The sequence below is a fragment of the Salvelinus namaycush genome, chromosome 10, assembly GCF_016432855.1.
Source record: "Salvelinus namaycush isolate Seneca chromosome 10, SaNama_1.0, whole genome shotgun sequence".
Lineage (NCBI taxonomy): Eukaryota > Metazoa > Chordata > Actinopteri > Salmoniformes > Salmonidae > Salvelinus > Salvelinus namaycush.
Genome location: NC_052316.1, coordinates 45437959 through 45465197, shown reverse-complemented (window position 1 = coordinate 45465197; position 27239 = coordinate 45437959). Strand labels below are relative to the sequence as shown.

The window sequence follows — 27239 nt, the reverse complement described above, 5'->3', positions numbered from 1 at the left end:
CCATCCCCCTTCATCTTCCACCTGACAGAGAGAGAGATGGGAGACCGAGGTAGAAAGAGGGAGAGAGATGGGAGACAGAGAGAGACAGGGGGAGACTGGGGTAGACAGGGGTAGACAGAGGGAGACAGAGGTAGATAGGAGGAGACATGAGTAGACAGGAGGAGACATGAGTAGACAGAGGGAGACAGAGGTAGACAGAAGGAGGGACAGGGGGAGACTGGGGTAGGGAGATGGCCTCAGTGGCCTGCTCACAGAGATGGGACAGATAAGCACTGTGGATAGACTGGCCCAGGACTATAACTCAGTCTGCTATACCTCAGTCTGCTACACCTCAGTCTGCTATATACCTCAGTCTGCTATATACCTCAGTCTGCTATATACCTCAGTCTGCTATATACCTCAGTCTGCTATATACCTCAGTCTGCTATACCTCAGTCTGCTATATACCTCAGTCTGCTATATACCTCAGTCTGCTATATATCTCAGTCTGCTATATACCTCAGTCTGCTATACCTCAGTCTGCTATATATCTCAGTCTGCTATAACTCAGTCTGCTATTCCTCAGTCTGCTATTCCTCAGTCTGCTATATATCTCAGTCTGCTATACCTTCTCTTCACCATAGATCAGTTAGCAGCGTATTCATACAGTCAGAGTAGGCCTATATGACAACTGAGAAATCAACATTATTACTGTAGCATTTATTTAAAGGTTATTCGTTTTGGGCACAAATACACACACAAAATGTAATAAATACAAATAATAGCCAAGATAGTTATTTACAGTTATACAATACATTATTTTCTGAACTTCACGTAAAACACACGGTTGTACAGAGGGTCCATTTGGAATTGAGTCCGTCCTCAGCTGTACAGTGTGGGTCGCTGTGCCCGTGGAGGGGAGAGTCTGGACGGAGGGTGTGAGGGAGAAGCCCCGCTCTCCTGGATCTGAGCCTCCAGACTCAGGTGAAGTAGGAGTCTTGCATGGAGTAAAGGTGGTCGATAGGCGTGGCCAGGGATGAGTCACACAAAGACAGGCAGTCTCCGTCGCCTAAGTTACAGAGAGGGTTCCCATCCATCTCCACATAAAGGGCCTTGCAGCCTGAAGGGGTGGGGAGAAAGAAAAGTGGATAGAGAGGGGAGATAGAGTGAAGGGGATGAGAGAGAGTGAGAGAGAGAGATGGTAAGGGTGAGAGAGAGAGAAAGAGAGAGAGGGAAAGAGAGATTGGGGAGAGGGGAGAGAGAGTGGGGGAAAGAGAGAGAGAGGGATAGAGAGAGAAGGGGGAGAGAGAGAGAGGAAGCAAGAAAGGGGGGAGAGAGAGAGAGAAGGAAGAGAGAGAGGGTGTTTACAGAACAGGGGGAGAGCGAGAGAGAGAGAAGGGGTATAGAGAGAGAGGACGATAGAGAAAGAGAGAGCGGTATAGAGAGAGAGTGGGGGAGAGAGAGAGACAGGGGAGAGGGGGTATAGCGAGAGAAGGGGGGGAGAGAGGGGGTATAGGAAGAGAGAGAGGGGTATAGAGAGAGAGGGTATAGAGAGAGAGAGATTGAGAGAAAGGGGAAGAGAGAGAGGGGGGGTACAGCGATATAGAGAGGGGGGTATAGAAAGATTGCGAGAGAGAGGGGGGGGGGAGAAAGAGGGGGGAGAGAGAGAGAAAGATACTTTTGTTAATTATCTACTTCACTTGCTTTGGCAATGTTAACATATGTTTCCCATGCCAATAAAGCCCTTAAATTGAATTGAATTGAGAGAGAGAGAACAGGGGTATAGAGAGAGAGAGAAATTCGACATACCAATAAGGATCTACCAAAAAATACTTGAATCAGTTATGGAACCCATTGCCCTTTATGTTTGTGAGGTCTGGGGTCCGCTCACCAACCAAGAATTCACAAAATGGGACAAACACCAAATTGAGACTGTATGCAGAATTCTGCAAAAATATCCTCTGTGTACAACGTAAAACACCAAATAATGCATGCAGAGCAGAATCAGGCCGAAACCCGCTAATTATCAAAATCCAGAAAAGAGCCGTTACGTTCAACAACCACCTAAAAGGAAGCGATTCCCTACAGAGAGATGAACCTGGAGTAGAGTCCCCTAAGCAAGCTGGTCCTGGGGCTCAGTTCACAAACAGACCCCACAGAGCCCCTGGACAGCAACATGATTAAGCCCAACCAAATCATCAGAAAACAAAAAGATAATTACTTGACACATTGGAAAGAATAAACCAAAAAAAACAGAGCAAACTGGAATGCTATTTGGCCCTAAACAGAGAGTACACAGAGGCAGAACACCTGACCACTGTGACTGACCCAAACTTAAGGAAAGCTTTGACTATGTACAGACTCAGTGAGCATAGCCTTGCTATTGAGAAAGGCCGCCGAAGGCAGACCTGGCTCTCAAGAGAAGACAGGAAATGTGCACACTGCCCACAAAATGAGGTGGAAACTGAGCTGCACTTCCTAACCTCCTGCCAAATGTATGACCATATTAGAGACACATATTTCCCTCAGATTACACAGACACACAAAGAATTAAAAAACAAACCCAATTTTGATCAACTCCCATATCTACTGGGTGAAATACCACAGTGTTCCATCACAGCAGCAAGATTTGTGACCTGTTGCCACAAGAAAAGGGCAACCAGTGAAGAACAAACACCATTGTAAATACAACCCATATTTATGTTGATTTATTTTCCCTTCTGTACTTTAACCATTTGCACATCATTACAACACTGTATATAGACATAATATGACATTTAAAATGTCTTTATTATTTTGGAATTTTTGTGAGTGTAATGTTTACTGTTAATTTTTATTGAGAGAGAGAGAGGAGGGGTATAGAGAGAGAGAGGAGGGGGTATATATATATATATATATATATATATATATATATATATATATAGAGAGAGAGAGAGAGAGAGAGAGAGAGAGAGAGAGAGAGAGAGAGAGAGAGAGAGAGAGGAGGGGGTATAGAGAGAGAGAGAGGAGGGGGTATATATATATATACAGAGAGAGAGGAGGGGGTATAGAGAGAGAGAGAGGAGGGGGTATATATATATACAGAGAGAGAGAGGGGGTATAGAGAGAGAGAGAGGAGGGGGTATATATATACAGAGAGAGAGAGGAGGGGGTATATATATACAGAGAGAGAGAGAGAGGGTATAGAGAGAATGGAGGTATTTACCGTAGGGGTGCATGTGGTCCCCGGGCATCTGTGGAGGGGTGAGTCCCTGTCTAAAGGGCTCCATGTCATATTCCTGCACCCCCAAGGAGGTGGCCTGGGCCAGGGCCTGCATCTGCTGGAGGCTGGGGTGGTGGTGCTGGGGGTGGTGCTGGGGGTGGTGCTGGGGGTGGTGGTACAAGCTCAGAGGGTTCAGGTCAGAGGTCAGACTGCCACAGGAGGGCGCTGTGGAGCACAGGAATCACAGGATAGGTCAATCAACAAATCAACAATATAACAATTACACACACTACATAAAGCTTACCCTGTGTGTTGGTGTGTGTGTGTGTGTGGACGTGTTTAACTATTCTTGTGGGGACCAGAAGTCCCTACAAGAATAGTAAACGAACAAAAAGTTGACCAGCTGGGGACATTTTGTTAGTCCCCACAAGGTCAAATGCTATTTCTAGGGGGTTTAGGGTTAAGGTTAGAATTAGTGTTAGGGTTAGAATTAAGTTAAATATTAAGGTTAGGAGCTAGGGTTAGTTGTAGGGTTAGGGTTAGGAGCTAGGGTTAGGTTTAGGGTTAGGATAAAGTTTAGGTTTTTGGGTTAGGGTTAGGGTTAGGGTTAAGGTTAGGGTTAGGGTTAGGGTAAGAGTACGGGTTAGGATTAGGGTTAGGTTTAGGGTTAGGGGTTAGGGAAAATAGGATTTTGAATGGGACTGAATTGTATGTCCCCACAAGGTTAGCTGTACAAGACTGTGTGTGTGTGTGTGTGTGTGTGTGTGTGTGTGTGTGTGTGTGTGTGTGTGTGTGTGTGTGTGTGTGTGTGTGTGTGTGTGTGTGTGTGTGTGTTCAGTGACTGCTCATTGGGCACACTGGTTGATTCAAAGTTGTTTCCACGTAATTTCAAGTAAATTACGTGGAACCAACGTGGAACCGACGTGGAACAGACGTTGAATTGACATTGAATTGACGTCTGTGCCTAGTGGGTGGTACAGTAGCCTACCAGTGTGATGTGCTGGCTGTTCTTGCTGCTCTTGTTGCTGCTGCTGTTGCTGCCTTCTGGCCAGTTTCTTCATCTACAATATCAACAGAAATATAATTTAATTACATATACGTCTACAATATCAACAGAAATATAATTTAATTACATATACGTCTATAATATCAACAGAAATTTAATTTCATTACATATACAGTTACGTCTACAATATCAACATAAATATAATTTAATTACATATTTACAGTTAAATCCACAATATAAACATAAATATAAGTTCATTACATATTTACAGTTAAATCCACAATATAAACATAAATATAATTTAATTACATATTTACAGTTAAATCCACAACATAAACAGAAATATATTTGAATTACATAGACAGTTAAATCCACAACATAAACATAAATATAATTTAATTACATATTTACAGTTAAATCCACAATATAAACATAAATATAATTTAATTACATATTTACAGTTACATCTACAATATAAACAGAAATATAATTTAATTACATATTTACAGTTAAATCCACAACATAAACAGAAATATATTTGAATTACATATTTACAGTTAAATCCACAATATAAACATAAATATAATTTAATTACATATTTACAGTTACATCTACAATATAAACAGAAATATAATTTCATTACATATTTACAGTTAAATCCACAACATAAACAGATATATAATTTAATTACATATTTACAGTTACATCTACAATATAAACAGATATAAGGTCATTACATCTATAGTTACATATCACTCCACAGCCTCTCTCTCAAACCTAGTCTTCATAGGAACATGTTCACTCAGTTGAAACATATTAATAGTGGAGGGAAAGAAAATAACATATTTCATGGAGGGAAAACCACACACGCTGCCCGCTGTAAGGAAATACAGCCCTTATCTGGAAGGATCTATGAGTGAGATGTCATCAGTTTCCTGAATAGAGAGATAACAGGAGTGATTTCCAGGTTGGCAGCACAGCACACTGCCGAAAGAGTTCCCTTATTAATGGTACACATGAAAGTATCTGGGAGGTAGCAAGTGTGTTGGGGGGCAGGGGGGGGGGGGGGGGCGCAGGCAGCATCACATTACTGCACCTTGGCTCTTTGGTTTTGGAACCAGACCTGCACGACTCTCACGCTCAGACCGGTCTCCGCTGCCAAGGTCTCCCTCACCTTGGAGAGGAAGGGAAGGACAGAGGGAAGGAAGGGACAGAGGGAGAGAAGAGGAGAGGGACAGAGGGAGAGAAGACGAGAGGGACAGAGGGAGAGAAGAGGAGAGGGACAGAGGGAGAGAAGAGAAGAGGGACAGAGGGAGAGAAGATGAGAGGGACAGAGGGAGAGAAGAGGAGAGGGACAGAGGGAGAGAAGGGGAGAGGGACAGAGGGAGAGAAGAGGAGAGGGACAGAGGGAGAGAAGATGAGAGGGACAGAGGGAGAGAAGAGAAGAGGGACAGAGGGAGAGAAGGGGAGAGGGACAGAGGGAGAGAAGAGGAGAGGGACAGAGGGAGAGAAGATGAGAGGGACAGAGGGAGAGAAGAGAAGAGGGACAGAGGGAGAGAAGAGGAGAGGGACAGAGGGAGAGAAGGGGAGAGGGACAGAGGGAGAGAAGAGGAGAGGGACAGAGGGAGAGAAGATGAGAGGGACAGAGGGAGAGAAGAGAAGAGGGACAGAGGGAGAGAAGTGGAGAGGGACAGAGGGAGAGAAGAGGGACAGAGGGAGAGAAGAGGGACAGAGGGAGAGAAGAGGAGAGGGACAGAGGGAGAGAAGAGGAGAGGGACAGAGGGAGAGAAAATGAGAGGGACAGAGGGAGAGAAGAGGAGAGGGACAGAGGGAGGGAAGAGGGGAGGGAAGGAGAGAGAGGAAGTAAACGTGATATGACCCTTGTAGTCTACATATCCTAATATAAGGACACTTCCATGATGACTCTTATCAGTACAGCGTATTAACTATAGCTACCAAACCTCAGACCCTTGTGATGAAGACAATAATCAGCTGTTGGAGAGTATTCTGATTGAGGACCCTTCAAAGTGCAAACTACACCCCCAGCTTTTCTGCATTCTCTTTAGGAGCCCGTTGGTGTACACCTAGGCCCTACCTTCCGGCAGGGCTTGGAGGAGACTTCGAAGGATGCTTTGAAGGCCCGTCTCTGGTGGGTGGTCAGAATGGTGCGTGGACGTTTGGGTCGTTTGTGTTCAGGGTCGTCTGCTCCGCCGCCACGTCTGCCTGAAGCCTTCACACTGCCCTCATCCCCTTTCTCCTCCTCCTCCTCCTCCTCCTCATCATCACTTTCACCTGCCAAGACAGGACAAATGGAAAAAAATCCATATATTACCATTCTGAGGTTTATAGACACACACACACACACAAACACACACAGAACGTGTACCTGAGTCTGATGAGGTGAGTCTGTCCACTTCCTGGTTGTAGTCTCTAGCACAGAGCAACCGTCCTTCCCTGAGGACACAGCAGTCTCCAGTCCGCAGAAGACAGGAACACAGACTGCAGCTAAAACAGGCCAGGTGGAACACTGCAGCTCCAGCATGCATCACCAGCTCTGCAGGGGAGATGGCCTCTGCACAGCCACCACATCTCACTGCAAACAGACTGGAGGGAGGGAGGGAGGGAGGGAGGGAGAGAGAGAGAGAGAGAGAGAGAGAGAGAGAGAGAGAGAGAGAGAGAGAGAGAGAGAGAGAGAGAGAGAGAGAGAGAGAGAGAGAGAGAGAGAGAGAGAGACAACAAATTCAATCGCTTTTAGACAATTTCCTGGGTAAAACGTTCCACTGCAATAGTGAAGGTGTAAACTTGGCAGTAGAAAATCTTAACAGTATATTTGACCTCTCAGCTTCCCTATCAAATCTAAAAATCTCAAATAGAAAACCGAAGAAAATGAACAACAATGACAAATGGTTTGATGAAGAATGCAAAAATCTAAGAAAGAAATTGAAAAACCTGTCCAACCAAAAACATAGAGACCCGGAAAACCTGAGTCTACGCCTTCACTATGGTGAATCACTAAAACAATACAGAAATACACTACGGAAAAAGAAGGAACAGCACGTCAGAAATCAGCTCAATGTAATTGAAGAATCCATAGACTCTAACCAATTCTGGGAAAATTGGAAAACACTAAACAAACAACAACACGAAGAATTATCTATCCAAAATGGAGATGTATGGGTAAACCACTTCTCCAATCTTTTTGGCTCTATAACACAGAATAAAGAGCAAAAACATATACATGATCAAATACAAATCCTAGAATCAACTATTAAAGACTACCAGAACCCACTGGATTCTCCAATTACATTGAATGAGTTACAGGACAAAATAAAAACCCTCCAACCCAAAAAGGCCTGTGGTGTTGATGGTATCCTTAATGAAATGATCAAATATACAGACAACAAATTCCAATTGGCTATACTAAAACTCTTTAACATCGTCCTGAGCTCTGGCATCTTCCCCAATATTTGGAACCAAGGACTGATCACCCCAATCCACAAAAGTGGAGACAAATTTGACCCCAATAACTACCGTGGAATATGCGTCAACAGTAACCTTGGGAAAATACTCTGCATTATCATTAACAGCAGACTCGTACATTTCCTCAATGAAAACAATGTACTGAGCAAATGTCAAATTGGCTTTTTACCAAATTACCGTACAACAGACCATGTATTCACCCTACACACCCTAATTGACAACCAAACAAACCAAAACAAAGGCAAAGTCTTCTCATGCTTTGTTGATTTCAAAAAAGCCTTCGACTCAATTTGGCATGAGGGTCTGCTTTCAAATTGATGGAAAGTGGTGTTGGGGGTAAAACATACGACATTATAAAATCCATGTACACAAACAACAAGTGTGCGGTTAAAATTGGCAAAAAACACACACATTTCTTCACACAGGGTCGTGGGGTGAGACAAGGATGCAGCTTAAGCCCCACCCTCTTCAACATATATATCAACGAATTGGCGCGGGCACTAGAACAGTCTGCAGCACCCGGCCTCACCCTACTAGAATCCGAAGTCAAATGTCTACTGTTCGCTGATGATCTGGTGCTTCTGTCACCAACCAAGGAGGGCCTACAGCAGCACCTAGATCTTCTGCACAGATTCTGTCAGACCTGGGCCCTGACAGTAAATCTCAGTAAGACCAAAATAATGGTGTTCCAAAAAAGGTCCAGTCGCCAAGACCACAAATTCCATCTGGACACTGTTGCGCTAGAGCACACAAAAAACTATACATACCTCGGCCTAAACATCAGCGCCACAGGTAACTTCCACAAAGCTGTGAACGATCTGAGAGACAAGGCAAGAAGGGCATTCTATGCCATCAAAAGGAACATAAATTTCAACATACCAACTAGGATCTGGCTAAAAATACTTGAATCAGTCATAGAGCCCATCGCCCTTTATGGTTGTGAGGTCTGGGGTCCGCTCACCAACCAAGACTTCACAAAATGGGACAAACACCAAATTGAGACTCTGCATGCAGAATTCTGCAAAAATATCCTCCGTGTACAACGTAGAACACCAAATAATGCATGCAGAGCAGAATTAGGCCGATACCCACTAATTATCAAAATCCAGAAAAGAGCCGTTAAATTCTACAACCACCTAAAAGGAAGCGATTCCCAAACCTTCCATAACAAAGCCATCACCTACAGAGAGATGAACCTGGAGAAGAGTCCCCTAAGCAAGCTGGTCCTTGGGCTCCGTTCACAAACACAAACACACCCCACAGAGCCCCAGGACAACAGCACAATTAGACCCAACCAACTCATGAGAAAACAAAAAGATAATTACTTGACACATTGGAAAGAATTAACAAAAAAACAGAGCAAACTAGAATGCTATTTGGCCCTAAACAGAGAGTACACAGTGGCAGAATACCTGACCACTGTGACTGACCCAAACTTAAGGAAAGCTTTGACTATGTACAGACTCAGTGAGCATAGCCTTGCTATTGAGAAAGGCCGCCGTAGGCAGACATGGCTCTCAAGAGAAGACAGGCTATGTGCACACTGCCCACAAAATGAGGTGGAAACTGAGCTGCACTTCCTAACCTCCTGCCAAATGTATGACCATATTAGAGAGACATATTTCCCTCAGATCACACAGATCCACAAAGAATTCGAAAACAAATCCAATTTTGATAAACTCCCATATCTACTGGGTGAAATTCCACAGTGTGCCATCACAGCAGCAAGATTTGTGACCTGTTGCCACAAGAAAAGGGCAACCAGTGAAGAACAAACACCATTGTAAATACAACCCATATTTATGCTTATTTATTTTCCCTTGTGTACTTTAAACATTTGTACATTGTTTTTATTGTTTTGAAACTTCTGTATGTGTAATGTTTACTGTTAATTTTTATTGTTTATTTCACTTTTGTATATTATCTACCTCACTTGCTTTGGCAATGTTAACACATGTTTCCCATGCCAATAAAGCCCCTTGAATTGAATTGAATTGAGAGAGAGAGAGAGAGAGAGAGAGAGAGAGCGTTTAAACCTAAACAAGTTTAAACAATCTAGGTTTCTAGGTTTAAACATAATCTAGGTTTCACTTTCAACGAGCATTGCTATGTAATGACTTTTGTATTGAGCACTTTTTCCGTCTCTACTGCTCTGGTACACTGCTTGAGTGACAGCTCCTCTACCCCAAATAATAGTTCAACACACCACGCTTCCCAGACACAACTTCTCTAGACGAGCTCTCAGAGGTTACTGGAATGTTGCTGAGTCGTTCAGTCAATCAAGACTGCCAGCTTACATACCCCCTCCTTCTCCCCCTCTCCCTCTGCTCTCCCTCAGACACTCAGACAAATACCCCCAGAGTGGCGAGTGTGCATCTTAGCGCCTGGCAACCAGCACTGGGGGCTCAGCCTCGGAGACTGTTACCACGGCTCTGGCTGCCGTGTCCGAGGCCGCGCTCCCGGGAAGCGGTAGAAAGGCGCTCCGCATGCCATGGCTCCAGCCGGGGGGGGGGGGGGGGGGGGGGGGAATCAGGACTCCCGGTGGGAGAGGCTGGGACTGCCGGTCCCGGGAATTATCTGCGGAATTATCCCTAAGTCTGCTTAACCTGAGAGGAACTAAAGAAGAGCCAGACCCGAATAAGCAGACGTATTATTCTGCTTTCTGGCAGCCACAGCAGTTTGGGTCTGTCAACCAGGATGGTACGTCATCAGTTTGGATATGGGGGTTGTTTTCTGACTTAATAGAACCAAGGGTCACACCAGTGGCGTCTCCATGGAAACATGAGAGGATGACTCGTTTTTTGTCTCTTTGCTAGGGAAGTGGATGCTATGTTTTTGTCTCTTTGCTAGGGAAGAGGATGCTATGTTTTTGTCTCTTTGCTAGGGAAGTGGATGCTATGTTTTTGTCTCTTTGCTAGGGAAGTGGATGCTATGTTTTTGTCTCTTTGCTAGGGAAGTGGATGCTATGTTTTTGTCTCTTTGCTAGGGAAGTGGATGCTATGTTTTTGTCTCTTTACTAGGGAAGTGGATGCTATGTTTTTGTCTCTTTGCTAGGGTGTGGGGGTGCTTTGCAAGTGACACTGTCTGTTATTTATTTAGAGTTCAAGGCACACTTAACCAGCATGGCTACCACATCATTCTGCAGCGATACACCATCCCATCTGGTTTGCGCTTAGTGGGACTATCATTTTATTTTAACAGGACAATGACCCAACACACCTCCAGGCTGTGTAAGGGCTATTTGACCAAGAAGGAGAGTGATGGAGTTTCAAGTGACGGGTCGAGAGTTTCAAGTTCTTTGGCGTCCACATCACCAACAAACTATCATGGTCCAAACACACCAAGACAGTTGTGCAGAGGGCACGACAACACCTTTTCCACCTCAGGAGACTGAAAAGATTTGTCATGGGTCCCCAGATCCTCAAAAAGTTCTACAGCTGCACCATTGAGAGCATCCTGACCAGTTGCATCACCGCCTGGTATGGCAAATACTTGGCATCTGACCATAAGGCGCTACAGAGGGTAGTGCGTACTGCCCAGTACATCGCTGGGGCCTAGCTTCCTGCCATCCAGGACCTACAGTATATACTAGGCGGTGTCAGAGGAAGGCCCAAAAATTCTCAAAGACTCCAGTCACCCAAGTCATAGACTGTTCTCTCTACTACCGCACAGCAAGCGGCACCGGAGCGCCAAGTCTAGGTCCAAAAGGCTCCTTAACAGCTTCTACCCCCAAGCCATAAGACTGCTGAACAACTAAACTAATCAAATGGCCATCCGGGACTATTTACATTGACCCCCCCCCCCGCTGCTACTCGCTGTTTATTATCTATGCATAGTCACTTTACAAATTACCTCGACTAACCTGATTGATTCGATAAAAAAAAAAACTTTTGTTTATTTAGTAAATATATTATTAACTCTATTTAAGGGCTTGTAAGTAAGCATTTCACAGTAAGGAATACAACACCTGTTGTATTCGGTGCATGTGACAAATATATATATATTTTTTTTTATTTGATGGAGTGCTGCATCAGATGACCTGGCCTCCACAATCACTGGTCAATGGTTTGGGATGTTGGACCGCAGAGTGAAGGAAAAGAAGCCAACAAGTGCTCAGCATATGTGGGAACTCCTTCAAGACTGTTGGAAAAGCCTTCCAGGTGAAGCTGGTTGAGAGAATGCCAAGCGTGTGCAAAGCTTTCATCAAGACAAAGGATGGCTACTTTGAAGAATTTTGACTGGTACTGTATTTTCAACATCCGTAAAATATGTTTTTTTAATTGTCCATACATTATGTATTTTCAGTGTCCGGAAAATACTTATTTTCAAAAATTCGGAAAATACTTATTTTCAACTTTAATTCAGAACCGAAAATGAACCTAATTACAACATCTGGAGAATATGTGTTTTCAACGTAATTTTGCTTACTGGGTATCTCCTATTGATATTTACCTACACAGTATGTTCTTGTTGGAACAAGAGGTAGCCCTGAATTGAACATGTTGTTTACTGTTACCAACCAACAACATGACCCCAAGTATGACCCCCAAGAATCATGTTTTCACACAAAAATACAAAAAGACACTCAGACACACAGAGGTTAAAATGTCACAGTGTAAACAGCAACATCCCAAAGCCCTGCATTGCTGAGACCTATTGGTGTTGCTGTGGGGTTGCCGGGGAAACGGTCAAGCTTATTCTAAGTAGCCCATGAGGGGACCGACCCAAGCCGTCTGCCAACCCTTAATGTCTTTGGTATGTGCACTCATTTTTGCCAAGACAGCACCTATGGCATGGTTCCCCAACTGGCGGCCTACGGGCCGGATTTGGCCCACGGGTTTTTTTTATTTGGGCCCCCCAAGTTTTCTGAGCAAGAAAAAATGTGTTGGACATAAAAGACTGAAAAAGCACCAGGGGCCTAATTTATCAATCATGCATAGGCACAATCTGTGCGTAAACCATACGTTGGATCATTTCCACACAAAGTGTGATATTTATGAATATGAATGTTTGAGAGCGTGAGTAAATGTACGCACAGCCATGACCATGCGTACGCACAGCCACGACCATGCGTATGCACAGCCACGACCATGCGTACGCACAGCCACGACCATGCGTACGCACAGCCACGACCATGCGTACGCACAGCCACGACCATGCGTACGCACAGCCACGACCATGCGTACGCACAGCCACGACCATGCGTACGCACAGCCACGACCATGCGTACGCACAGCCACGACCATGCGCACGCACAGCCACGACCATGCGCACGCACAGCCACGACCATGCGTACGCACAGCCACGACCATGCGCACGCACAGCCACGACCATGCGCACGCACAGCCACGACCATGCGCACGCACAGCCACGACCATGCGCACGCACAGCCACGACCATGCGTACGCACAGCCACGACCATGCGCACGCACAGCCACGACCATGCGTACGCACGCACAGCCACGACCATGCGTACGCACAGCCACGACCATGCGTACGCACAGCCACGACCATGCGTACGCACAGCCACGACCATGCGTACGCACGCACAGCCACGACCATGCGTACGCACAGCCACGACCATGCGTACGCACAGCCACGACCATGCGTACGCACGCACAGCCACGACCATGCGTACGCACAGCCACGACCATGCGTATGCACAGCCACGACCATGCGTACGCACGCACAGCCACGACCATGCGTACGCACAGCCACGACCATGCGTATGCACAGCCACGACCATGCGTACGCACAGCCACGACCATGCGTACGCACGCACAGCCACGACCATGCGTATGCACAGTGCCAAGTGGTGGAAAGGGGAACTGCTTGTCAAGCATAGGCATTTCTTGATTGACATGCTATATAATTTCACCACATCATTGCATTTGTTACGATAATAATCCATATTGAGTATAGTCATTTGTTAAATTAGAGGTGAAAGTGAAACCACTATAAAAAAAAATGATATAATGGGAAATGGAATGAGAGAGATGGCTAAACTTGATCCGTTTGGAGATTTGCCATACGCTGCAGAGGTAGTTTTTAGAGACAGGTGGGACTTTTTCTGCAGAAAGTACAGATTGGCTCAACAAATATCGTTTCCAAAAACCAATCTTATAGGATTTTTGCGAGGATTTAAGACCTACTTTAAAAAGGCAAACACATGCCATTCTCAGTCAGATCCAAGTGCTATCCACACTCGAGTTTTTGGCAATGGGCACTTTTTAGTGAGAGCTTGCAGATCGCCATCTCATAGCCCTCGATGAGCCAATATTTTGGATGCAATAATCAGCCAAGTGAACAGTAACACATACATTTTATATTTTAGTCATTTAGCAGACGGTCTTATCCAGAGTAACTTACAGTTAGTGCATTCATCTTAAGATAGTTTTTTGTTTTATTTTATTTAACTAGGCAAGTCAGTTAAGAACAAATTCTTATTTTCAACGACAGCCTACCAGGGAACAGTGGGTTGAATGCCTTGTTCAGAGGCAGAACGACATATGTTTACCTTGTCAGGGGATTCGATCCAGCAACTTTTTAGTTACTGGCCCAATGCGCTAACCACTAGGCTACCTACCTGCTACCTGGTTACAGGCATAGAAAGTACATTTTTCCTCATTAACGTAGCTATGAGTAGAGTCAGAGCTAGAAGGCGGGGGGGGGGGGGGTACAAATGAGCGACCCGAATAAAACCTTTTGATTGGTAGTACTCAACCTCTGACACTAGCACCTCTATTTCAGTCTCTGAAATTTTTTATTTTTTTGGGTTGCCCCATTTGTATTTCATGGTATGGCGTTGTATATGCCCCACGGGCTTTAAATATTTGATTTGAACCATATATGGTTAATTAGTGGCGTTTCGAAATGCAAATAGCCAAGGTTGTGCACGAGCACTGAGGCTGAGAACAATTGGTATTTTTCAATGGTTATCTCCTATCGGTGTGCATATGACACTCGTAGGATTGTTCACACTACGAGTGTCATATGAGTGTCATATAAATCACACTTTTTTCTATCCGTACCAACATTCTAAATTCCATTCGTAAGTAGTATTTTAGAATAATTTATATGCAATATTGATAAATGAGACCCCAGGACTTGGAACAATCGAACAAGGCCACAGTAAATGTACACACTCAAGCTAGTAACAAGAACATTACTGAGAGAACTCGCTCTCTTTCTGTCTCTCTCTCTGTTTGTCTCTCTGTCTGTCTCTGTCTCTGTCTCTCTCTCTCTCTCTCCCCTCAACCTCCACTCTATGCTGTATGGCCGTGCACTGTGACCACTGTCTGTGTATCAGTCACAAGGCAGCTCTCACTCTCTGTTTGTCTCTCTGTCTGTCTCTGTCTCTGTCTCTGTCTCTCTCTCTCTCTCTCCCCTCAACCTCCACTCTATGCTGTTATGGCCGTGCACTGTGACCACTGGCTGTGTATCAGTCACAAGGCAGCTCTCACTCTCTGTTTCAACCCAGGGGGAAGGTCACTCTGTTCCTTGTGTTCCAGATACACAGAGACAGACTTCAGTCCACCCATTGTTCTCCAACGCTCCCAGCCTTACCTCTTGAACCTGACTTTTAGTCCAGACCTCAAGTAGGCATGATGCAGACAGATCCTGTTGCTGTATCAGGTGAACCTGGAGCCAGACCGCGGTGAACACACACACACACACACACACACACACACACACACACACACACACACACACACACACACACACACACACACACACACACACACACACACACACACACACACACACACACACACACACACAGAGCCAGTGGATCTGATTAAGATCTGGGGTCTGACCATCAGCCTGCAAACCAACCTACACTCCTAATCTACCTGCTAACTGTACTGTACTGTACACCCAACCTAATCTACCTGCTAACTGAACTGTACTCTACTGTACACCCAACCTAATCTACCAGGTCATCTATCAGATTAGATACAGGTAAACTAGCCTATAAACGTTTTCTGTAAGTACAATCAATTATCTGTCATTCATCTGTATCACCAGTCACAACTCTCGCTGCCCATGTCAACTGACTCGACAGCTTTTATTAGTGATGTTGTCTTCAGACCATCAGCAGAAAACCAGGCTACTTCTTGACCTGATTCAGCTCAAAACAACCCACATCATCATCATTCAGTTGCAAGTAGGCCAAGGTTCTGGTTGGTATGTATTACAATAAATAGGAGAACAGTCGGTTCGGAGGTATAGCAGAACCCTGGCCCGGCCCAGGGACAATGATGTGTATCAGAACCCTGGCCCGGCCCAGGGACAATGATGTGTATCAGAACCCTGGCCCGGCCCAGGGACAATGATGTGTATCAGAACCCTGGCCCGACCCAGGGACAATGATGTGTATCAGAACCCTGGCCCGGCCCAGGGACAATGATGTGTATCAGAACCCTGGCCCGGCCCAGGTACAATGATGTGTATCAGAACCCTGGCCCGGCCCAGTGACAATGATGTGTAGCAGAACTCTGGACCGGCCAGTAGCTTAGTGGCCGCCCCAGAAATTCTGAGATCTGATAAGTTGTATCTGAATATATTGATAATTTATAGCAACTCATCAATCTCACCGGAGAAAGCATCCAAGCCAGCAAAACCGCCCCCTCTGTCTCAGTATGTGTAGCCCATGTATCTGATGCTGTCTGGACAAAAGGAGTAGGACATGGGTACAGACACTAAGACAGAGCGGCGCTGTTTGCCTCGAATGGATGTTTTCTCTGGTGAAATAGATTCAGCTCCTTGGTCGAGACAGAGCCGTTGGGGGCGGTACATGGCATGAGGCCCCCTGCTAATTGGTCAGGTCAGATATCTCACGGTTGAATGGGCGTCATCCCATTGGGCACCTAGGCACCTGGGCACGGGGCTATCCAGATGCCAACGCATGGAATGCCCCCCTCATAGTGGGCACCGTCCCTAAAAGGTTCACACCCTAAACCCACCGCCTCTCCTGTCAGAATCCCTCTGCCCCACCAACATATGGCTCTTTACTGTTCCCGTTACACCTCCACCTCTCTCTTCTGCTAGCTCCTTTGGCAAAATGTGTAAAATAGCTTGAGATTGTCTATAAAACAACAAACTATAAAACATATTTTTCCCTCAGCCTCATGGGGGGGGGGGGGGGGGGGGGGGGTGCAAAACTGTGCCACGCCACTACCTCCAGCCCTTTCTGTACATGCCAACTGTCTTTCTGTTGTCATTAAACTCTGTGGTCCTTTTTTAGGATCTTTATGGCTCAGGAAACATCCCGAACAGCAAAGAGATCACAGCTTGGTCACTATAAGGGATGTGTTGGTGTGTTAGCCTTCAGGGTACCAGCCAATAGCACCAACCAGGGCCATAGCCAACGCTGCAAGGGGATTTCATTTCAATGCACTGTCACTGAGAAGGAAACATTTTGGGCAGAGTAAATGAGTGTGATGTTTCCAGTCTCGTCGCTTGGCAGAGAGGCCATCACTAAATTGTTCAGAAATAATGTACGCTGCCTCTGTTTGGGCTTGGCTCTAGTTTAGGTGTGAGATATAGTGTGTGTGTGTGTGTGGGTGTGTGTGTGTGTGTGTGTGTGTGTGTGTGTGTGTGTGTGTGTGTGTGTGTGTGTGTGTGTGTGTGTGTGTGTGTGTGTGTGTGTGTGTGTGTGTGTGTGTGTGTGTGTGTGTTTTGGGAGGAATTTAGGGAGGGGAGGTTTATGTAAGTGACGCTTTTGAATGGGCCATATGTTGTCCCCAGCTTGCCGTTGCCACACCGATGGGTTTTGATAATTTAACACATTTTGACAATGTGTCAGTTGAGCTCTACCCGAGATCGCGCTGTCTGTGTGTCTGTATGTGTGTGTGTGTGTGTGTGTGTGTGTGTGTGTGTGTGTGTGTGTGTGTGTGTGTGTGTGTGTGTGTGTGTGTGTGTGTGTGCTCTCCTCTCACATTCCAGGGCCCATGCTGCCCCTTCCTCCTGCAGTCACCTTGTTCTCCAAGAGCTGCGACTCCCGTGCCAAGTTCCCTTTCATACAAACACATACATATATCATATATCCCCAGTATTTATCTACAGTAACTATCTACATGATCTATCTACATGATCTATCTATAGTATCTATCTACATTATCTATCTACTGTATTTATCTACAGTAACTATCTACATGATCTATCTACTGTATTTATCTACAGTAACTATCTACATGATCTATCTACATTATCTATCTACATTACCTATCTACATTATCTACCCATAGTATCTACAGTTGAAGTCAGAAGTTGACACTTAAGTTGGAGTCATTAAAACTCCACATTAAAACTTCAACCACTCCACAAATTTCTTGTTAACAAACTATAGTTCTGGCAAGACAGTTAGGACATCTACTTTATGCATGACACGTAATTTTTCCAACAATTGTTTACAGACAGAATATTTAACTTATAATTCACTGTACCACAATTTCAGTGGGTCAGAAGTTTACATACACTAAGTTGACTGTGCCTTTAAACGGCTTGGAAAATTCCAGAAAATTATGTCATGGATTTAGAAGCTTCTGATAGTCTTATTGACATAATTTGAGTCAATTGGAGGTGTACCTGTGGATGTATTTCAAGGCCTACCTTCAAACCCAGTGCCTCTTTGCTTGACATCATTGGAAAATCAAAAGAAATCAGCCAAGACATCAGAATAGAATTGTAGACCTCCACAAGTCTGGTTCATCCTCGGGAGCAATTTCCAAATGCCTGAAGGTACCACGTTCATCTGTACAAACAATAGTATGCAAGTATAAACACCATGGGACCACGCAGCCGTCATACCGCTCAGGAAGGAGACGCGTTCTGTCTCCTAGAGATGAACGTACTTTGGTGCAAAAAGTGCAAATCAATCCCAGAACAACAGCAAAGGACCTTGTGAAGATGCTGGAGGAAACAGGTTCAAAAGTATCTATATCCACAGTAAAACGAGTCCTATATCGACATAACCTGAAAGGCCGCTCAGCAAGGAAGAAGCCACTGCTCCAAAACCTTCATAAAAAAGACAGACTACGGTTTGCAACTGCACATGGGGACAAAGATTGTACTTTTTGGAGAAATGTCCTCTGGTCTGATGAAACAAAAATAGAACTGTTTGGCCATAATGACCATCGTTATGTTTGGAGGAAAAATGGCGAGGCTTGCAAGCCGAAGAACACCATCCCAACCGTGAAGCACAGGGGTGGCAGCATCATGTTGTGGGGGTGCTTTGCTGCAGGAGGGACTGGTGCACTTCACAAAATAGAGTGCATCATGACGAAGGAAAATTAGGTGGATATATTGAAGCAACATCTCAAGACATCAGTCAGGAAGTTAAAACTTGGTCGCAAATGTGTTTTCCAAATGGACAATGACCCCAAGCATACTTCCAAAGTTGTGGCAAAATGGCTTAAGGACAACATAGTCAAGGTATTGGAGTAGCCATCACAAAGCCCTGACCTCAATCCCATAGAACATTTGTGGGCAAAACTGAAAAAGCGTGTGCGAGCAAGGAGGCCTACAAACCTGACTCAGTTACACCAGCTCTGTCAGGAGGAATGGGTCAACATTCACCCAACTTATTGTGGGAAGCTTGTGGAAGGCTACCCAAAACGATTGACCCAAGTTAAACAATTTAAAGGCAATGCTACCAAATACTAATTGAGTGTATTGTAACGTTCGTCTAAGTCGTTCTCCTCCTCAGACGAGGAGGAGCAAGGATCGGACCAACATGCAGCGGGTGATGAATACATGATAGATTTATTTTAAACAAGACGAAACACGAAGAACACTTGATAACTACAAAACAATAAACGATGTGAACAAACCTGAACTAGAGAACATAACGCACTAACAGGAACGAACACATACACGAACGAAAACGAAACAGTCCCGTGTGGTGCGACATACACAGACACAGGAACAATCACCCACAAACAAACAGTGTGAACAACCTACCTTAATATGGTTCTCAATCAGAGGAAACGTAAAACACCTGCCCCTGATTGAGAACCATATCAGGCTAATAGACAATGAACCTAAACATAGAAACACATAACATAGAATGCCCACCCCAACTCACGCCCTGACCAACTAACAAAGACAAAATAAAGGAAATCAGGTCAGGAACGTGACATGTATGTAAATGTCTGACCCACTGGGAATGTGATGGAAGAAATACAAGCTGAAATGAACCATTCTCTCTACTATTATTCTGACATTTCACATTCTTAAAATAAAGTGGTGATCCTAACTAACCTAAGACAGGGAACTTTTACTAGGATTAAATGTCAGGAATTGTGAAAAACTGAGTTTAAATGTATATGGATAAGGTACATTATCCATCTACAGTATCTATCCCCAGTATCCATCTACAGTAACTATCTACAGTATCTATCTACAGTAACTATCTACAGTATCTATCTACATTATCTATCTACATTATCTATATACAGTATCTATCTACAGTAACTATCTACAGTATCCATCTACAGTATCTAAATACAGTATCTAAATACATTATCTATCTACATTATCTATATACAGTATCTATCTACAGTAACTATCTACAGTATCCATCTACAGTATCTAAATACAGTATCTAAATACATTATCTATCTACAGTAACTATCTACAGTATCTATCTACATTATCTATCTACATTATCTATATACAGTATCTATCTACAGTAACTATCTACAGTATCCATCTACAGTATCTAAATACAGTATCTAAATACATTATCTATCTACAGTATCTATCTACAGTATCTACAGTAACTATCTACAGTATCCATCTACAGTATCTAAATACAGTATCTAAATACATTATCTATCTACAGTAACTATCTACAGTATCTACTGTATCTATCTACAGTAACTATCTACAGTATCTACAGTATCCATCTACAGTAACTATCTACAGTATCTACAGTATCTATCTACAGTAACTATCTACAGTATCTACAGTATCCATCTACAGTAACTATCTACAGTATCTACAGTATCCATCTACAGTAACTATCTACAGTATCTACTGTATCTATCCACATTCTCATTTTTTTATTCTGAACTTTTTAGCATGTGGCACTTGCACCTTTTTGTTATTATTTCAAGCATTGATTAAATGAAATATATTTTTGCATCTTGGCCTCCTTGGTTTATTTCCTTTTGATGGTTTGAGTGCGAGTATCTAGGTTATTCTAAACACGTAAACCTACTGCAGCGACACAACTCCACAAAGACCCTGACATTCAGTAGTAACACTGAGAGAGAATACCCTGACATACAGTAATAACACTGAGAGAGAATACCCTGACATACAGTAGTAACACTGAGAGAAGACCCTGACATACAGTATGTAACACTGAGAGAGAAGATCCTGACATTCAGTATGTAACACTGAGAGAGAAGATCCTGACATTCAGTATGTAACACTGAGAGAGAAGACCCTGACATACAATATGTAACACTGAGAGAGAAGACCCCAACATTCAGTATGTAACACTGAGAGAGAAGACCCTGACATTCAGTATGTAACACTGAGAGAGAAGATCCTGACATTCAGTATGTAACACTGAGAGAGAAGATCCTGACATACAATATGTAACACTGAGAGAGAAGACCCCAACATTCAGTATGTAACACTGAGAGAGAAGACCCTGACATACAGTAGTAACACTGAGAGAGAAGATCCTGACATTCAGAATGTAACACTGAGAGAGAAGATCCTGACATTCAGTATGTAACACTGAGAGAGAAGATCCTGACATTCAGTATGTAACACTGAGAGAGAAGACCCTGGCATACAATATGTAACACTGAGAGAGAAGACCCCAACATTCAGTAAGTAACACTGAGAGAGAAGACCCTGACATACAGTAGTAACACTGAGAGAGAAGATCCTGACATTCAGTATGTAACACTGAGAGAGAAGACTCTGACATACAGTAGTAACACTGAGAGAGAAGATCCTGACATTCAGTATGTAACACTGAGAGAGAAGACCCTGACATACAGTAGTAACACTGAGAGAGAAGACCCTGACATTCAGTATGTAACACTGAGAGAGAAGACCCTGACATACAGTAGTAACACTGAGAGAGAAGATCCTGACATTCAGTATGTAACACTGAGAGAGAAGATCCTGACATTCAGTATGTAACACTGAGAGAGAAGACCCTGACATTCAGTAGTAACACTGAGAGAGAAGATCCTGACATTCAGTATGTAACACTGAGAGAGAAGACCCTGACATACAGTATGTAACACTGAGAGAGAAGATCCTGACATTCAGTATGTAACACTGAGAGAGAAGATCCTGACATACAGTAGTAACACTGAGAGAGAAGATCCTGACATACAGTAGTAACACTGAGAGAGAAGACCCTGACATACAGTATGTAACACTGAGAGAGAAGATCCTGACATACAGTAGTAACACTGAGAGAGAAGATCCTGACATTCAATATGTAACACTGAGAGAGAAGATCCTGACATTCAGTAGTAACACTGAGAGAAAACCCTGACATACAGTAGTAACACAGAGAGAGAAAACCCTGACATTCAGTATGTAACACTGAGAGAGAAGACCCTGACATACAGTATGTAACACTGAGAAAGAAGATCCTGACATTCAGTATGTAACACTGAGAGAGAAGATCCTGACATTCAGTATGTAACACTGAGAGAGAAGACCCCAACATTCAGTATGTAACACAGAGAGAGAAGATCCTGACATACAGTAGTAACACAGAGAGAAAAGATCCTGACATACAGTAGTAACACAGAGAGAGAAGATCCTGACATTCAGTAGTAACACTGACAGAAGACCCTGACATACAGTAGTAACACAGAGAGAGAAGACCCTGACATACAGTATGTAACACTGAGAGAGAAGATCCTGACATACCACAAATAGAGTAAAGAAATGTCATCAGTGAATTTAGACATTTCTTCAAACGTCTTCCCAAATGTTTATTGGCACACACACACTCCGACACACACTCCGACATGTCAAGGACAAAGCTTGGGATGCAGGCAGGCTGTCAAAGCGTGGTGGGTGTACAGAGTGCAGCGGGCCTGACAGGTGCCATGCCATTGTGGCTCCAGGTGCAGCTATACTGAATTTCAGCTTTACTAACTCTTATAATTTCACATTCCCCTGTTCTTTTCTATGGACACGAAGTCTAAGTGAGTGAAGCTGGGTACTGTTCCTGTACTGACATGGAATTGCAAACATTCTCTTATCTGACAGTATCTATACCCAGTATCTATCTACATTATCTATCTACATTATCTATACCCAGTATATATCTACATTATCTATCTACATTATATATATACAGTATCTATACCCAGTATCTATCTACATTATCTATACCCAGTATCTATCTGCATTATCTATCTACAGTATCTATACCCAGTATCTATCTACATTATATATCTACATGATCTATACCCAGTATCTATCTACATTATCTATACCCAGTATATATCTACATTATCTATACCCAGTATATATCTGCATTATCTATCTACATTATCCACACCCAGTATATATCTACATTATCTATACCCAGTATCAATCTACATTATATATCTACATTATCTATCCACATTATATATCTACATTATCTATATCCAGTATCTATCTACATTATATATCTACATGATCTATACCCAGTATATATCTACATTATATATATATATACATTATCTATACCCAGTATATATCTACATTATATATCTACATTATCTATCTACATTATCTATACCCAGTATCTATCTACATGATCTATCTACATGATCTATCTACATGATATATCTACAGTATCTATACCCAGTATATATCTACATTATCTATCTACATTATCTATTTGTCTGCAGGCATTCTCTTATCTGACAGTTCTACCCCCAGTATCTATCTACATTATCTATCACCAGTATCTATCTACATTATCTATCTACATTATATATCTACAGTATCTATCCCCAGTATCTATGCCCAGTATCTATCTACATTATCTATCTATCTGCAGACATTCTCTTATCAGAAACATGGAATATATTTAACTGGCATTTACTAATGCTTTAGCCACAATGCACAAGAGCAGTAGCACACCCATCCCCCTCACCCTCCTTCACCCTTCACCCTCCTCACCCTTCACCCTCCTCACCCTTCACCCTCCTCACCCTTCACACCCCTCACCGTTCACCCTCCTCACCCTTCACCCTCCTCACCCTTCACACCCTCCTCACCCTTCACCCTCCTCACCCTTCACACCCCTCACCGTTCACCCTCAACCCCTTTTGCCCTCCTCACCCCTCCACATCCCTAACCCCTCACCCACCTCACTCTCTCCTCCCCTCACTGGGCTACTGGCTCCTAAGAGAACAATAGCAATAAGAGACTGTCTTTAGGGGGTGGAATCCCCTGTCCCGGGTCCCTTTCCCCCAAGCTCTGTTTCTAGCTTCAACACATTCCTCCTGACCTCTGGAAGACATCAGGCCACATACACTATTGAAGAACATCGGGGGTCAAAGCAAAAAAGGGGAAAATTATTTGTTAAAGGAGAAGTAGTCTATGTGATCATGTTATATTATGGAAACAAATGCCAAACAAAAATGGCAATAAAACAAAGTTACAATTATATTCCTCTAAATTGTATTTTCCTTTTATAAAAAAATAAAAATCTAGACCTATGTGGAAATTCGACTTGTTTTGAACAAACCAAGTAGACATAGGGCCAGGCCATAATCCAGATTAAAAAATAGAAACTTTTCAATCATGATGAGAATATCAACCTTCCCCTCACGGTGATTAAATCTAAACCAACACTTACTTGGCGTAGTCGCGCTTGCAGTACAGTTTCTGGTCCCGGAGAAAGCAAGTGTTCTTGAGCGGGTCGCCACACGCCACGCACCGGACGCATTGCTCATGCCATAGGCCGTCAATGACGCTAAGCAGGTACTTGTCCCGGATGAGACGGTGGCATCCCACACACACGGTCTGTGTCAAATCTACCCCAGAAAATAACGACAACGTTTGGATAATTAGTCCAACATAAAATCCTGACGTTTATTATATCGAAATATGTGTAGTATTGAATCAGTAATTATTTTAAAAGCCTAAAACCTAAAGCATTATAAGTGTCAATCAATTGCAATATAAATGTTGACTCACAATTTTCTAGGATAGAATACATATTAGGCTCAACAAATACGTAATTTAAACATTAAACATATAAATATTATCTACAGTGACCTGCTGTAAAAATATATATGCATCACAACTTTGCTACAAAAATATTTTATGGACATGTGATAATTGCAGTCTATTTTAACAAGTCGTTTTTAATAAGTCGATTTTAACAAAAAACTTATTTAAAAGTCTTGCATGCAATGTTTTTAAAATTATTTTTGTTATTGCTAGTTTTTCGTTAAGCCGATTCAATTCCGTAGTTGCCTATACTCACCAAGTAAAGATGCAGGATGTCCTTCCCCCATAGTTTCATCCAACAAAGTTCTGTGAGGAGAAAATAATTGTCAGCCTTGTGGAATTATATATCCTTCTTGAGATGTCAATCATTGATTCAGTTTTATTTAATTTAAAAAAAAAATGCTGTTGAGTTCATAGGTCGAACTCAAATCAAATCAAATCAAAGTTTAGGCCTATTGGTCGTATACACAGTCTTGCAGATGTTATCTCAAGCGCGGTGAAATGCTTATATTTCCAGCTTCAACAATGCAGCAATATCTAGCAATATAATACACACATAATCCAAACGTTATGAACAAGAAATTAAGACATATAAGAACGAGCAAGTCAGTGTCCGAAATATAAATATATATGTAAACCAATGTGAACGGTGTGTATCGACAGCATATGAAAACTGGAATAGACCCGCGGAAATAGAAATCAAATAGGTTAGATAAAAAATAAAACATTTGACATTACCAGGATGTTCTTCTGTTTATGTCGATATTTTAGAATCTATTTTCTGATATATTCCATTCTAATCTCTTCTGGGTTGATGAAAGCAATGCCCTGGTCGAGTTGGATGAAGAAGACCGTAGAAAACTTTCCCAGCCGACTCGAGCGTTTCCAATTCCCTTCTTAGTGCTGCTCCTCGTTATTGAGCATTTATCTATCAATTCACCTATTAGTCCGAGACAGAGAGACAGAAGGAGACAGAGAGAGACAGAAAGAGAGAGAGGGACACAGAGAGAGAGATGCTTTTAAGATAAGCACCTACACATTGTTAGTGTTCGCTCTCTCTCCATCACTTTTCCTTCTACCCCCATCTCCGTGTCAGACTCCATGCGCACCCTGGCAAGTTCCTCACAGCTGTGTGTTATGAAGTTAATACCAGCACACCTCATATAGCTTAAAGACTATACATGACTTACTTTCATTAAAAATAAAACGCCTAATGCGTATGTGAATCTAGAATAAAAGGATACTTTTGCAAAACAGAATATAAAAGAAAAACGATTTACTTATAAACTCACCTATGTATTATGCTTATTCAGGACATTTGATTCATTTACGGTGACACATTTGTCATCTAAAATTCTATTTGATATTGAAGATTGAACCTATAAGCCTAAAGCTGTGCAATATTGTCCTTTCAGGTCTACTTTTCGATAGGAAAATATTTTTCAAAACATGGTGGCACGTATGTCTTGCAGTTTGCTTCTTGTTTAAGGCTACTGAATCATTTAAATGTAGCCTAGGCTAAAACTTATCTTAATAAAATAGGATACCATTTGATTATTTTGATGCAGGCTACAAACATTATTTATGGGCTCATTTACATTATTAGGCTGTTTATTTTAATTTTCATCCCATGTAATCGCTATTCTCGGGAAATGAAAACGAAACAATAATGGTAAAAAAATAATAGCTACATTTGTTACTTGGGCCAAAGGGGTCACATGGAAATTATCGTATATTTCCATTCTACTACAATGTGAACGTACGATATTCAGTATCGACAATAAAATCGTCCAAAAACGAAGCTGAAGAAATGTAGATAAACGCTTGAATTCGACAGGTAGCCTGGAGGCAACGCTCACCGGTGGCCCGGACTGGTGTATCACCTCGCCTGCCAGCCATCCCGGAGTGGTGGTGGGACCGGGACCGGGACCAGGACCACGGAAGCTTTCCCAGTCACATTTCACCCACGTTCATCTTAATTCGGAGGATTCTGTTCTTTATACTTTCCTCTGTTCTTTGCACTGGATATTAGTTTATATTGGACGCCTTCCTCTATCGTTTAAATACAACACACAGCACATTGTCCAGCTTCTACAGCTGACAACACGCGTATGGCATTTAAGCCCTGAACAGCGCCTGACAGGCAGCCCTGTCTCCCAGGCATGCAGCCCCCCCAAGACCAGTGCCAATCGCATGCAAGGAACAACAAGCCACCGAGCCACATTCAAACAAAGCCAGAAAGCTAAAGGGGAAAAAAGGTAATATGACTAGCATCTTTCAAAATTAAGGCAACTTTATAATGATATATGACTGATATTATTTCAGACTGATTTGTTGTAGATGAAC

General features: G+C 43.0%; 1 protein-coding gene across 1 annotated transcript; it reads right to left on the bottom strand.

Moving 5' to 3' along the window:
* Positions 1–959: 959 nt before the first annotated feature.
* lmx1a (LIM homeobox transcription factor 1, alpha) lies at positions 960–26792 on the bottom strand. The gene is made up of 8 exons (XM_039001775.1): positions 26753–26792; positions 24517–24694; positions 6574–6791; positions 6283–6479; positions 5284–5361; positions 4170–4242; positions 3185–3406; positions 960–1099 (listed from the first exon to the last, which is right to left on the bottom strand). Exons 1-8 carry the CDS (start codon positions 26790–26792, stop codon positions 960–962), a joined length of 1146 nt encoding a protein of 381 aa, XP_038857703.1.
* Between the last annotated feature and the right edge of the window lie 447 nt (positions 26793–27239).